General features: G+C 57.3%; 3 protein-coding genes across 3 annotated transcripts; 1 reads left to right on the forward strand and 2 right to left on the reverse strand.

Moving 5' to 3' along the window:
- Nucleotides 1-160: 160 nt before the first annotated feature.
- On the forward strand, nucleotides 161-2590 carry B0I36DRAFT_38775 (O-methyltransferase-domain-containing protein). The gene is made up of 5 exons (XM_046161203.1): nucleotides 161-820; nucleotides 889-1221; nucleotides 1309-1491; nucleotides 1601-1959; nucleotides 2094-2590. Exons 1-5 carry the CDS (start codon nucleotides 557-559, stop codon nucleotides 2254-2256), a joined length of 1302 nt encoding a protein of 433 aa, XP_046006658.1. The 5' UTR covers nucleotides 161-556; the 3' UTR covers nucleotides 2257-2590.
- Nucleotides 2591-3424: 834 nt separating this feature from the next.
- Nucleotides 3425-6617, reverse strand: B0I36DRAFT_354678 (uncharacterized protein; the record flags this gene model as incomplete). Its single annotated transcript, XM_046157335.1, has 2 exons — nucleotides 3425-5971; nucleotides 6039-6617. 2 exons carry the CDS (start codon nucleotides 6615-6617, stop codon nucleotides 3425-3427), a joined length of 3126 nt encoding a protein of 1041 aa, XP_046006659.1.
- A 4854-nt stretch (nucleotides 6618-11471) lies between these two features.
- B0I36DRAFT_335880 (thioredoxin-like protein) lies at nucleotides 11472-12432 on the reverse strand. The gene is made up of 2 exons (XM_046155537.1): nucleotides 12319-12432; nucleotides 11472-12206 (listed from the first exon to the last, which is right to left on the reverse strand). Exons 1-2 carry the CDS (start codon nucleotides 12330-12332, stop codon nucleotides 11543-11545), a joined length of 678 nt encoding a protein of 225 aa, XP_046006660.1. The 5' UTR covers nucleotides 12333-12432; the 3' UTR covers nucleotides 11472-11542.
- Between the last annotated feature and the right edge of the window lie 366 nt (nucleotides 12433-12798).

Consider the following 12798-nt stretch of genomic DNA (forward strand, 5'->3'; position numbering starts at 1 on the left):
GGCTCCACAGCTTGCCGCTGAGGGGTAATTGCGGGCCCGGGCTGCTGCTAAAAACAAGCACCAACTCCACTGCGCACCCCTCGCTGGGCCTCCCGCGGTCGCTAAAGCACACGGCCCCCCACTGCCTGCGGCATGACAGCATCGCGTTATGTTGGTTGCGCGGGGACCCTGGACCTACAGATGTGATCGGCAGTCGAGGGGACTGCGGTGCCGGCCGGCAACGCTGCTTGGCGGGAGAACTTGTGTGTGTTGGTTGATTGTGATGGTCAAGTCGGATGCGGCAGGCAATCTGCACAAGGACCCCTCTTCCGCCGCGGCCGAGAGCTGTGACGGCGGCTGGTGTTGGTCGTCGAGCTGGTTACTGTTACAGGTCACGTACGCTGCCAGTCTTCATAAAACCACCACGCCCAGCCAACAAACACTTCCTGAGCGGCAAGGCGAGGCACATAACTTGGACAGTTCTTAATTCATCGTGATTAAAAGACGATAGCCTCAACGCCAACCACTTCCAGTAGTCCCTTCTGTACACTTTGTCCCCTCTCCTCCACCCGGCACCATGACACAGACCAAACCCGACGCGGGATCGTCGACACGGATCGTTGCTCTGTCGCAGCGCATCGCCAGCAACACAGCCAAGCTCAACGAGTTTCTCGAGGCCAACGGCCTGCCCACGCCCTCTTTCGATGTCGACGGCCCTCTGGACCACTCCATCCCCGAAGATGCGGCCGAGATCCACGCCGCCCGGGCTGCCATTGTCGACGATACGCAGGAGCTGCGCCGCCTCGTCCTCGGCCCAAAGGAGTATCTCATGAGCTACTGTGTCCGTATCATTCTCCTCTTGTCGATACGCCAAAACCGCGAATGCTCACACTCAAAAACTGCAAACAGCACGACGACCTCATTGCCCAGCAGGCAATCGCCCGTTACCGCCTCGTCCACAGCTTCCCCGTCGGCAAGGAGGCCACATTCGCCGACATCGCCAAGGCCTCGAGCATCCCCGAGAACAACATCAAGCAGTTCCTCCGCTTCGCCACAGTGCAGGGCATCTTTGCGGAGCCCAAGCCCGGCGTGATCACGCACAACGCCGTGTCCCGCCTGCTCGCCGAGGACGAAGTGATCCACGACTGGATCGACTGCAACACGGACGACATGTGGAAAAGCGCCTCGCGGACATGCGAAGCGCTCGACAAGTGGCGCGGGTCGCTGGAGCCGCACGAGTCGGTCAGTACTAACCCCCCGGCATTGAGCGATAACCTTGTTTGCGGCTGTATGGTCGTGGTACTGATTTTCGGGGACCTCCAAACACAGGGCTTCTCGCTAGCAAGCAATTCAGACAAGACCGTCTACGAGATTTTTGGTGAGCATCCGGAGCGCGGGCGGCGTTTTGCCAATGCCATGCGCTGCTTCACAGAAGGCACCGGCTTTGGGTTGCACCACATCACGGACAACTACCCCTGGGGTGACATCGCCGACGGCGGCACAGTGGTTGATGTAAGTATGGATCTTTTGTCGGCTTGTTTCTGCCTCCACTCCATCAGACAAATACCGTAACTTTGGAGTGCCATTCCCCTCTGACTGACTTGACGCCCGTTCTCTCCAGGTCGGCGGCTCTCAAGGCTTCGTTTGCCACGCGCTAGCCAAGAAGTACCCAAACATAAAATCCCTTGTGGTGCAAGACCTGCCCAACATCATTGCCGAGGCTGAGTCCCAGGCCGCTGCCTATCCCGAGCTCCAGGGTCGCGTGAGCTACATGCCGCACGACTTCTTCACCGAGCAGCCGGTCAAGAACGCAGACGTCTACTTCTTCCGCTGGATCCTGCACAATTGGTCCGACGCGCGCTGCGTCCGGATCCTGCGGAACCTGATCCCGGCGCTGAAGCAGGGCGCCAAGGTGATCATCAATGATAACATCCTGCCCCAGCCGGGTGTGCTGTCACGGTGGCAGGAGAACCGTCTTCGGTGAGTTTCTCCCTGGGTCTTACTTCTACCGCTCTTCTTGGCGGGTGGTTCCCCGAATTCCCGCCATCGCACATGTCCTTTTTTTGTCTTTCAAAGAGATGGCAAGGCTAACGCGGAACGGGGGGAAACAAAAGATCAATGGACTTGACTATGTTTGAGCTGCAGAACGCGCGCGAGCGCGAGCTGCAGGACTGGAAGGATCTCCTGGCCCTCGCAGACCCACGGTTTATCTTCGTTGACGCCGTCATGCCACCCGGGTCGAACCTGTCGATCATCACTGTTGAGTGGCAGGGCTGATTGCGACTTTGGTGCCACGCCACGGTGCGGAACCTAGGGAGCCAACTTTTTCGAGTCTTTGAGAGAGGGAGACAGAGAGATCGGGGAGTGCAAAGTCATCAGGCCCAGACTCCCAAGTGGGTTTCAACAAACAACAGAGGTAGTTGGTACCAAGAACAGCATAGCAATCTATTCAGTCAACATTCGTGTATGCCAGGATCGCTGAGAAGCGAATGTCGCATGTTGAATAATCTACTTACACAACTGTTGTGACACTTGCAAGGCGAGTGACGGTGCCACGCCTCTCATTGTATTGGGGAGCCACCATTCATGGCTTAGCCGAGGTATCCCGTGACATAGATATACTGGGAATACGCTTGTTAATCTGAGATTTGACCTCGACCTCTCTCACCAAGTGTTCATAAAAGTAAAAACAAGACAAAGAAGCTCTTGCCGCGCTCCGATTTGGGTTTCGCCCAGGTTGATCAGATCCACCACGAGAGAACACAGCCACTCTGCGCCATCAATCTGGTTGCAGTGACTTCGTCGTGCTAGGGAAATCTGAAACGCGACATTGCTTCATTCTTCTGCAACCTTGTCTCTGTGCACAGGGAGCGTACACCGACCATCAGGCTGTGAAGCTGGTGCTCACTCAGTATGATCGGGTAATGCCGGCTTGGAAAAACCATCGCAACCTTCCACCACCTTACCGCCGGGGTCAAACCCTTGGAGCTCTTTCAAAACTATCAGGTAATGGTAACTCAACCCATGTCAGTCTCCCTGGCTGCTTCCGACAACCAAGCTTCAGCCAAGAGTTGCCGAGCGCATGTCACAACATAGCAGCCACCAGGTCCTCTGCCGCGACTTCAACTCTTCAGCGCCCAATGAAGCAGGTCAATGGAAGATAGCGCCTCACAGCACAGAATATCACGGAATGCAACGCCAGACAGTACTAATCATAAGTTTGCATTCGTCAATAAATACTGCAAGAAGTGAAATAGACCCCAGCTATCTCAGCAGTGACCTCAAACCCATCAATGCCCCCAACGTAAAGGGCCAAGCAAAGAGCATGCTCACACTCGCTCAAATGGACGACGCAACACCAAGGATATGAAACGGCTCGTCTCGGATACAAGAGAGCATTCAACGTGGAAACCAGCCGGCTTCCGTGTTTGCACAGTACTCGTCATCAAGGCGCACCGATGCCGAGTCCAACCTTCTGCGAGTTGTTCCGCTCCGTCACACGACTACCCTCTCGCTCCCTATCGACGTTCGCACGCATCCGCCGGCCTTCCATTAGCCCACGTAGTCCGCGCTTCTGGAGACCAATAACACTGCTGAGCTCGCCAGTCCATATCTCGCGGCTGGCTCCGCGCTCGCTGTCACCCACAGAGCTGCTCCATTCGCTGCCGGAGACACTGCCAGTGGCGCTGAGCTCGTCATTCTCCGGCTGTGCACTCGGCACGTTGGTGTTGATGCGGAGCTCGCCCATGCCGCTTGACATGTCCGTGGCTGACGAGTCTTGGCGCATCCGTCCGTTCATCCAGCCATCTGCTGTTCCAGATAGTGATATGTCGTCAGCGGCCAACAGGAAATTGGGATTCATGGTACTGTCGATACCACGGCCACCCCCCGCTGCCATGGCGGTGGCGTTGAAGACTGCTGCAGCGTTGCGTGAATCCAGAAGAGCATGCAGTCGTTCCACGACCGCCTCGAGAAGTCCATCTACTTTGTACGGTCTCGCAATCTGCAGCAGAGAGCACAGGATCTGTGGTGTGCACAGTGGAGACGAAGGCGCGGCCAGTGATGACGTGTAGATGAAGTGTAAGAGAGCCTGCACTGTCAGATATGTGTGCGGCAAGTACAAGCATCGGGGGCGTGAATTAGGCGGGAGAGTGGCCGGCGTAGGGGCGGCGTTGACAGAGTTAGCCTCCACAGGGCCACTGCCTGAGAATGAGGTACCAGCCGTGCTTGGGGCCTTGGTTGACCCAAATGATCCGGTGTTGTTGAGAGTCGTGGCCAGCGAGAGGCTACTATCTCCTGCAGTGCGGTTTGCCTGCGTGATCGTCATTGTGGACATGCGGGTGCCGGCTGCGCTCGAGAAGCCGGTCCGTAGAGTAGCCGAATCACTCCCATCTTGTGTTGCTGCGCCTTCACGGAGAAGTTGCACAAAGTACGGGCCCCATCTCCTTGCCACGATCCGCGAGTTTACTGGTATTCTCTCGCCGCCGATGCAGAGAATATCCATATCCGCGAGTTCCCGCAGGGACAGCGCCTTCTCGCCAAGCTCTTCAGCGGCGCGAGAGTGCTCGCGGCCGCCCCCAGTCCAACCCGCTTTCCTGGCAAGACTCAGGCCTGGTGCCGCATAAGGACTGCTGGCAGACACAAAGCCCGACAGAGGCGACGTCTTGCGAGGATTGTCGTAGAAACCAAACGCCTCCAACTCAACCATGCATACATTGGAAAAGTTGATTCGTCGGTGGTTGTAGTCGTCGACAAGGCTGCGCTTCCGGTTCCCGAGAACCACAAAAGTGTTGCGCCGGTTCCAGAGCACTCCCCTGTTCCAACTTCCCTGGCTGAAAACGCTCCCACCGGCATCAATGCGTGACCAGGTTAACGTGCGCAGATCCAAAGCCCAGAGAGCATATTCTTGTTTCGAACTCGTCAAATATGTGCCGCTGACGACGAAATAGGTGTCGATAACGCCACCATTGGGAAATCGGAGGCCGGGGGGCGAATATGCGCCGGACATTGGTCTCTCGCCTAGGGAGCCGTCAGGCCCCCGTATCTGTAATTCCAACTTGACGTCCAGAAAGTTGTAGTTAGAGTATATGAGCATGGACGACCCTGGCTCTTTCGAATCCTGGCTGATCATGGCATCAGGTCGTGTGCCGTTGGCTGCAGTCTTATTCAACTTGGCCATGACGTGAGGAGCCAAAGGCGCCACAACACTTCGATACGCGCCGCAGGACTTGCCCAGGGATTGCGTCGAGGTCCACTTCAGACTGCGCAGGTTAAAGACACTAATTTGCTCAATGTAGTGATTGGCACCATCCTGGCCTCCGACCACAATCATTTCTGAACCACCGGCCCCGTCAATGTTTATTCCTATGCGGCCTTCATTGGGGTTCGCGCTCGAGGGGTTGTGTTGCAATGCTGACAAGGGCGCCTTGTTGGATGAGAATGTGGCCGACGACGGCAATATGCAGGCGCAGTGGGCGTAGCGGCCTTGTGGGGCGTCCTGGGTTGGTACACAAGTCCATTTCTTGCTCGGCACATCGTAGATGTATATATCAGACATCACCGTCACTTCAGGCTGTTGGTCTTGTGAGGTAGCTGCAGATTGGGTCCCAGTAGGCGACATCCCACCATAGCATACCATCTTTGTGTCTCCCAACGCGCACATTGAGTGGAAATATCGTGGCGGTGGAATGTCACCATGTGTTTCCAGCTTCGTCCAGTGTCGTCTTATCAAGTCGAGCTCATAGAGATCTGCAGTGAGGGGTGCTGGCCGACTTCGTGACAGAATGCGGCCGCCAAAGACATAGAGTTTGTCCCCCAAGATTGTGGTTGTGGCACCGACAAGGGGGTGCGGCTCTCGACCCGTTGTCCGATGTACATTGCACATCAGTCCAGATAGGTGTGCTGACGAGCCAGATGGTGCCGTCGTGCCCACAGGAGCTCCAGGGGCGGTATGTTTTGCAGTCTGCGCATTTGATGGGGACTGACTAGAGTTCTGTGGCTCGGGTTGAAAATGTTAGGCCCACGTACACAAGCTCCTTGGACAGGAAGAGGGCACTCACCTCCATAATGGTATTGTGCAGCTGTCCCTGCTGCGGAAGGGAGGTCGACGAATCCATTGTGCTGGTTCTCGAGTCTGTAGATGTTTGGTTGCCTGTCTCGTCTCTGAAATTCCGGGTATCGCTGATGGTGTTCAGGGTGCCTTGTGGTATATGGATCTGTTTGGCAGACGTGTTTGGGCTTAGAGGCGAAATCGGCCCAGGCGGTGGCACGGGCAGTGGTTTCTCGAGGCTATCTTGCAAGCTCAGGTTGCGTACATGCTGCACCGGCCTCTCGGAGGTGCTCGGTAGAGGCGCCGACTCTAGCGGCGCTGGTATGGGAAAAGATGGCGGCCCAGACTGCTTCAAACCTAGGCGGGACGGGCTCCTCGCGAATCGTAGAGAGTCCTCTCGGCCAGGAATTGCTTTTTTCAACCCGCGAAAGGCGTCGGTGAATATCTCAGATCTGAGGCGTGAGGGTGTGGGCGATCGAATGTCCTGAGCGATGTCGACGTTGTCGTTTGTCGCTCGAAAGTCCAATGAGGGTCGTCGCGTCCGGTCGTTCTCGGCTGGCGGACCGGATGTTAGCCCAAACCCCGACATGACTGTGATGGCGCTCTTCGGCACGAGCAGCAACCAAGTCCTCACAACATCCAGACGAGAGCCACAAAGGAAAGCGAGAAAATGAATTAACGATGCTGCCCTGAAGCGCGCGTGTGAAGGAAAGCTGCGACCCAAGCCCTGGTCTAGACCGCGCTTCTACCAACACCACGTCCCGCGTACGGGCTGGAGGAGGTATGACGAGGAGGAGCCAGATAAGATCTGGGATCGCGAGAGTTTAAGGCACCGACAGGATGCAAGCAATGACAAGTGCCACGAGGCGGCCCCGACTAGTCCGGCCCCGTTGAACCTGGCCTCTGCGTGCTGGCAGGGGCGAGGACTGGAGGACGACTGCTCTGCCCGAAGGTGAAACGGACAGAAGATCACCATGCGGCTCCGCTCGGACGCGCAAAGGAGAGGGGAAGGTATTGAGGGGCGTGCAGTTGTGGCGCCCCAAAGACTCACCCCTAGCGATGCCACGGAGCACCAGCCGGAGGAGGCAGTTGGGGCAGGCAATGACGAGGGAGATCGCAAGGGATCTCGCAGGGACTGACCTTAGAATGGCTTTGGATGCTAGCAGCGGCCGAGTCGCTCCGTGCTTGGGACACAAACGCAGCTCCAGAGGTGCCCCTTAGTGTTGTGCTTTCGTCTGCGGCTTGTGACTCGGACCTGGCAGAGCAAGGGAAAGGCCGGCCAGGACGGACGAGCGACCAGGGTCAGGGCAAGCGTGACCGCGCAGGCAGGGAGCTTGGTCTGTCGAGCAGGAGAGGCTGCCAAGCTGGGCGAAGGAGACAGAGGGCGATCCCAGGTTCGGGCGCGAGATGCTGAGGTTCCTGACAGTAGCGCGGCCAGGAAAAGGAGGTGGGCTGTGGCAGGTGGCAGCGCGCGCGGCGGCGGTGGAGAGGGTGCTGGCGGGGAACCGCTGTCAGGGACGGCCCTGGCGTGTGCAAGTCGGCTGGCAGGCCTTGATTCAGTAATGGAAACGGTTGCTGCCGTCAGAGCGGCGGGGGTAGGCAGCAAGCGAGCGCGCGATGAGATGGCAGGGGGCTGGACGGGCGGAAGTCGAGCGAGGACGCGGGCGAAGCTGGACGGACGGTTGAGGTGAGGTCGGGAAAGTCGACAACGTGGAACACAGGGGTCCAGCCACCTGGGGGGCAGCAGCAGTTCCCAAGCCTGGTGTGGTGTGTGTGCTGCACTTGGAGCCGCCGCCCCTGACCACCTGGGCAGGCATCCACGAATAGGCGCCCCCGCCACGGGTGGGACCCCGCCGCCCACCTGTGCGTCAACTCAGAGTCTGATGCCACCTCACGCTGCACGAACCGCCCGCTCCTGCGAAAGCTTGACGCGGCCATGGCGACGCCGATGCGACGTGCGGCACAGGAGTCGTTGGAGTCACGCTCCAGGTCGATCGATGCGGCCGACTAGGTCGAGGTTGGGATGGCATCAACGGTTCGACAGTGGATGCAGTGCAGTGCCTGGCGGCCAGCTTTCCAGGTGCTCGAAAGCAGGCAACTCCTGGTTACTCCACCATCGCCAAGCTTCATCCAATTCCAGTCAGCCGCCACCCAAATCGGCTTGTCAACGCCCCTGCTCGCCGAATCGCGCCCTGCTCGTCACCGCCTTACTCGCTCGTTCGATCCATCCCTTCCCACGCAGGCTGGCCACGCCCGCGATCCCTCGTTCTGCACACCTGCTGGGGATATCGAAGCACGCCGTGTTCAAGCAGAGGCCCTCCAGCTCAACCTGCAGATACGTCCGGGCGGTCCTGCACCGCTTGAGCCCGCATTGCCGACAGCTCCCCTTCGCGCCATGGCCAGCAGCGGCGTGGCACTGTGCAGGGGTAATGCCGCGGTTGGCTGTTTCGTCTGAAGATTGCGCATGGCGCCATATGTGGTCCATTTTGGGCAGTGGTTCCACCAGAGCTGCAGCTTGCCTTGACCATTGGTGTTTCCAAATTCTTTCTCTGCGCCCTCGAATCACAAGTGGTGCAACGACATCGCAGCGGGGTCTTGGAATAAAGCCACCCGAATTCCTCCTCCAGCTGACTGCGTACGACACGAGACCCGCAGCCGGGAAATGTTTTCAGGTCCTGTATCGCGGAATCATGCCTGGTGGCATGTGACGAAAACCAATGAGGCTGTCACGCACGAATTCCCTTCTGGGTGTGGGGTTTTAGCTGCTAATCAGTCCCGGACAGCTCTACCACGAATGCGGCTAGAACGTTGCAGAAGTTCGAGATGCGCCGGCCCGCCCAGAAGCCATGAAACGCACCATTTGCATACGACCTTACTCAACCTGGGCATAATTCCGGCACGAAGAATGCAGGCCACATGGCACGAGCACAAGCGAATCCGTCAAACAGACCTTGATCGGGCACATATTTATGTCATGGAAACAGCCCGCGCCCTGTTTCCGTGTGGCCGCTACGGGACAGTGCTTGCCACGTTGTCGACAAGGATCTTATGTGTTCGTCCCGAGTCAGGTCATGCCCGTCATGGCTGGAAAGGCTTCCTTCGTATGAGGTGCGGCCTTGTTCGATCGGGGACCATCAGCCCTTTGAGTCAATCACCCTGCTTGACGGAACGGTCCATACATGCAAAGAAGAGGTGATGTGTTGCGGGTACGATGTCCCGCTCCCGGTCAATGGACACTGCTTCAACAGTCATAATACCTTGGATATCACCAAGTCGGGGATTTATGCACGAGTGAAAGCGCTCCGAGCATGGGCATATATCTCTGACGGTCCATGTGGAGACTGGATAACGGTCGGGACGCAGGAGACCCAGTTCTGGGCGAAGACGCTGCGAGCAATGTCATCATGGCCGTTCGGCTCATCCTCAACGCCTTTATTAGCTTGGAAAGTTGGTTGAAAGCCGCTGACTCGCGTGGCTCCGGTCACGGGGCATCGACGCCCCGCATAGACGCTGTTTGGACCTGCCATATGGCTGTATTCCCTTGGACAGCAATCCTCTTGAACGACTCTGGTAATAACCGGTCAAGTCCAAATCATTTCAGTGGATTGCCGCTGCGACATAAAGTATGCTATATGCCAGTCTCTATAACTGCATGCCATGGGCGTCAGAACCATGCTGTGTGCCCACCGGGCAGAAATTGGGGCAATGTCGAATTTGTTTCTAGAACAACCCACGGACCCACGACAAGCACACTCACCGTGAAGAAGGTCATGAGCTCCATAAGAACGATTACAATAACACACGGCGTCCGTTATGTTCTGCCCTGCTCAGCACTTTGCTGTCCGTCCTCCACTTTTGTCCAGAGAGCTTTGCCAACGGTGGGGGAACCTTTCACTGTGGAGCTGCGACGATCGCTGCACCTGGCCGGTTATCTCGGAGCACATCTGCGCACACTCGGCCGTTGTCTTCGTCCAGTGCACGCCCGAGGGTTGCTGGGACGGTCACCGGTCTGTCCCGTCCTCATTACACTTCAGGTACCACCGCAACACTTGGTCCAAGGATTCGGGTCGGGCGCCTGCAAGACATGGGTGTTTTGCCTTTTTTTCGACGGAACAATGCGAACAGGCGGGGCCCTGCCCCAGGCGATATGTGAGCTTTACTAAGAAGTCTGACGGGGCCCTTGGCCTCAGTGAGCACCTTGCTTCATGACCGCCGTCGAAGCTGCGCAGAAACCCGTAAGATTGCGAGCACAGGGGGGCCAACTGGACCAGCCGTGCTGGCCCCCTGAGACCAAGTTGTCAGTCAGAGCCATGTAATAACTCAACGGACGCGTAGATCTGGGCCCCGGGGCACCCGGCGCCGCGGAATGGTCAATCTGGAAGCACATCACAGCTCGGCGGCAGGGAAGGGGAGCATCAACCTTGACGCCACTGAGGAGACAAGAGACACCGGTGTCGCGATATGAAGCCCCCGAAATCCGTTTGGGTTCGCAACGACGGACTTATGATTGAGGGCATCGCCGGCCCATCACGCAGCGCTTCGGTTTTAACCCTCCAGCGCCGCCGTCTGCTCTCGAGCCTTAACCTATCGGGATCCGTGCTATCCCCAAAGGAGCTATGCGTAGACACCTCTTGATGTGAATTTTCTGGAGAGCTCGAATGTCTCTCAGCTTTTTGAATTCTCGCTGGGTGTCTCGTTTGCTGGACAGATGTTCAAGGGTGATTTTGTAAGACGATTGTCGGTCAAGGGCAGAAGCCGAAAAGTCTTTTGGCAATTGGCGTGGTTCCAACCCATCTATGAGTGTTTTCATCCGACCGGACTGAGGACTATAAGAGAATGGACACACATGAGTATCTCTCCTTGCCGTATGTTTCATGCTCACTTATGTATGACGGGTAGTCGAGATACCGAACGACCACTCGAAACCCTTTCCTCGCATTTGTGCTCCCAAAGAAGGTCAAGACGTTGGTCGTCACGACCTGGAAAACAAGAGTTGGCACCACGGTTGCGCTGGCAACCCTGCTGTTGCCCTCAGCTCCAGAAACAACCTTGTCGGGTATACTGCGTAGTAATGAGCTCTGCTGCGACATCCATAAAGCGGGTGGCCGGTGCCGGGCGGAGAGTCACGGAGGGGCTTTGTACCAAGTCCAGATAGGCTCGGATAAGGTAACGTGTTGACTGGGGACCACGCCGAGCAGTGGTCGAGCTTCGTCTGCTGTAATGGGTTGTGGACCGAATCTTAGAGGAGCAGTTTCTGGACACAAGTGGCTCGCCAAAGCACTTTATTTGGTAAAGCCGTTGTGAGCCCTGTACGCCGACCTTTGTGTTGTCGCAAAAGACTACCAGTTTTGGGTGGCGAAGGCACACTGCCAATATAGAAAGCCTTACTCTCTATCAAACGATCAGCTGCGCATGTTCACTCATGGATTGTTTCAGAACCGGCTTTTTTGAATTTGTTTCATTCCATTCTTTTTTCTACATTTTCGCTAAACTACCCGGACCATCACAGCCCGTTTAGGCGACGGTGGCCTTCTCCTTGGGGAGGGGAGTGAAGCGAAGGTAGGGCTTGACGATGCGGAACTCGGGGAAGAGGTCCTTGGCCTGGTCGTTGGAGACGGAGGGGTGGACGATGACGTCGTCGCCGGGTACCCAGTTGATCGGGGTGGTGATCTTGTGCTTGTCACCGGTCTGGAGGGAGTCGACGACACGGAGGACCTCGGCGGTGTTGCGGCCAGTGGAGGCTGGGTAGGAGAGGATGAGGCGGATGGTCTTCTTGGGGTCGATGATGAAGACGGAGCGGATGGTGAAGGCAATGCCCTTGGAGTCGACGTTGGTGGCGTCCTGGTGGTCGATCATGTCGTAGGCGAGGGCGACCTGGCGCTCCTTGTCGCCAATGATGGGGAACGAGACTTTGGAGCCGGTCACCTCGTCAATGTCCTTGATCCAGCCATCGTGGCTGTCGACGGTGTTGGCCGACAGGCCGATGAGCTTGACGCCGCGCTTGGTGAACTCGGGCTCGAGCTTGGCGAAGGCGCCGAGCTCGGTGGTGCAGACGGGCGTGTAGTCCTCCGGGTGGGAGAAGAGGATGACCCAGTTGTCGCCAATGAACTCGTGGAAGTCAATGGGACCCTTGGTGGTCTCAGCCTTGAAGTTGGGGGCAATAGAGCCCAGGCGAAGACTGTTGCGGTGGAAAGAGGTCAGTAAGCAGATTCGGCCTCGCGCGAGTACGCTGTGAGGAGATGAGAGCGAAGGGTGCCCCGCGCCCTGATGTCTGAGCCAGATTTACTTACGGAGCGGAAGACATGGTGGTGGTAGGTGTGTATGTGAAGCAAAAAGTGCAACAAAGACGATTTGGGGTATCACAGGACGGAAAGATGGGAGGAGGGGAAAGGAGAAACGAGAGCAGCGCCGTCAGAGAGAAGTTATTTATGAGGCAACGTCGGGCTCAGGCCCAGGCTGGCGCCATCTGATGTCGCCATCGAGCTTGGCTGGACGTGGCAGGGCCGCGGCTTGGCCTTGCGGGCGCGGCGAAGGTTTACCCACTCATCATCAAGCCAGCTCAAGCTCTTTGCAGCTGCCAATTTTTCTCGTGATGGTCATCCGGAAGACGGCGTTCAGCCGCTCTGTCCTGGTCTAACGCCTAAACTCAACAGCCAGAGCCTTTCCGAGCTCCAAGACTACACTGTGCTGCATCTTGCGTACGTTCTTCGTTTACAGGCACCATTGAACATGGAAGACTCTCCATCGGGCCTCCAACAGGGTGTTCCGTC

This window comes from Microdochium trichocladiopsis, assembly GCF_020744255.1.
Source record: "Microdochium trichocladiopsis strain MPI-CAGE-CH-0230 chromosome Unknown B0I36scaffold_11, whole genome shotgun sequence".
NCBI lineage: Eukaryota > Fungi > Ascomycota > Sordariomycetes > Xylariales > Microdochiaceae > Microdochium > Microdochium trichocladiopsis.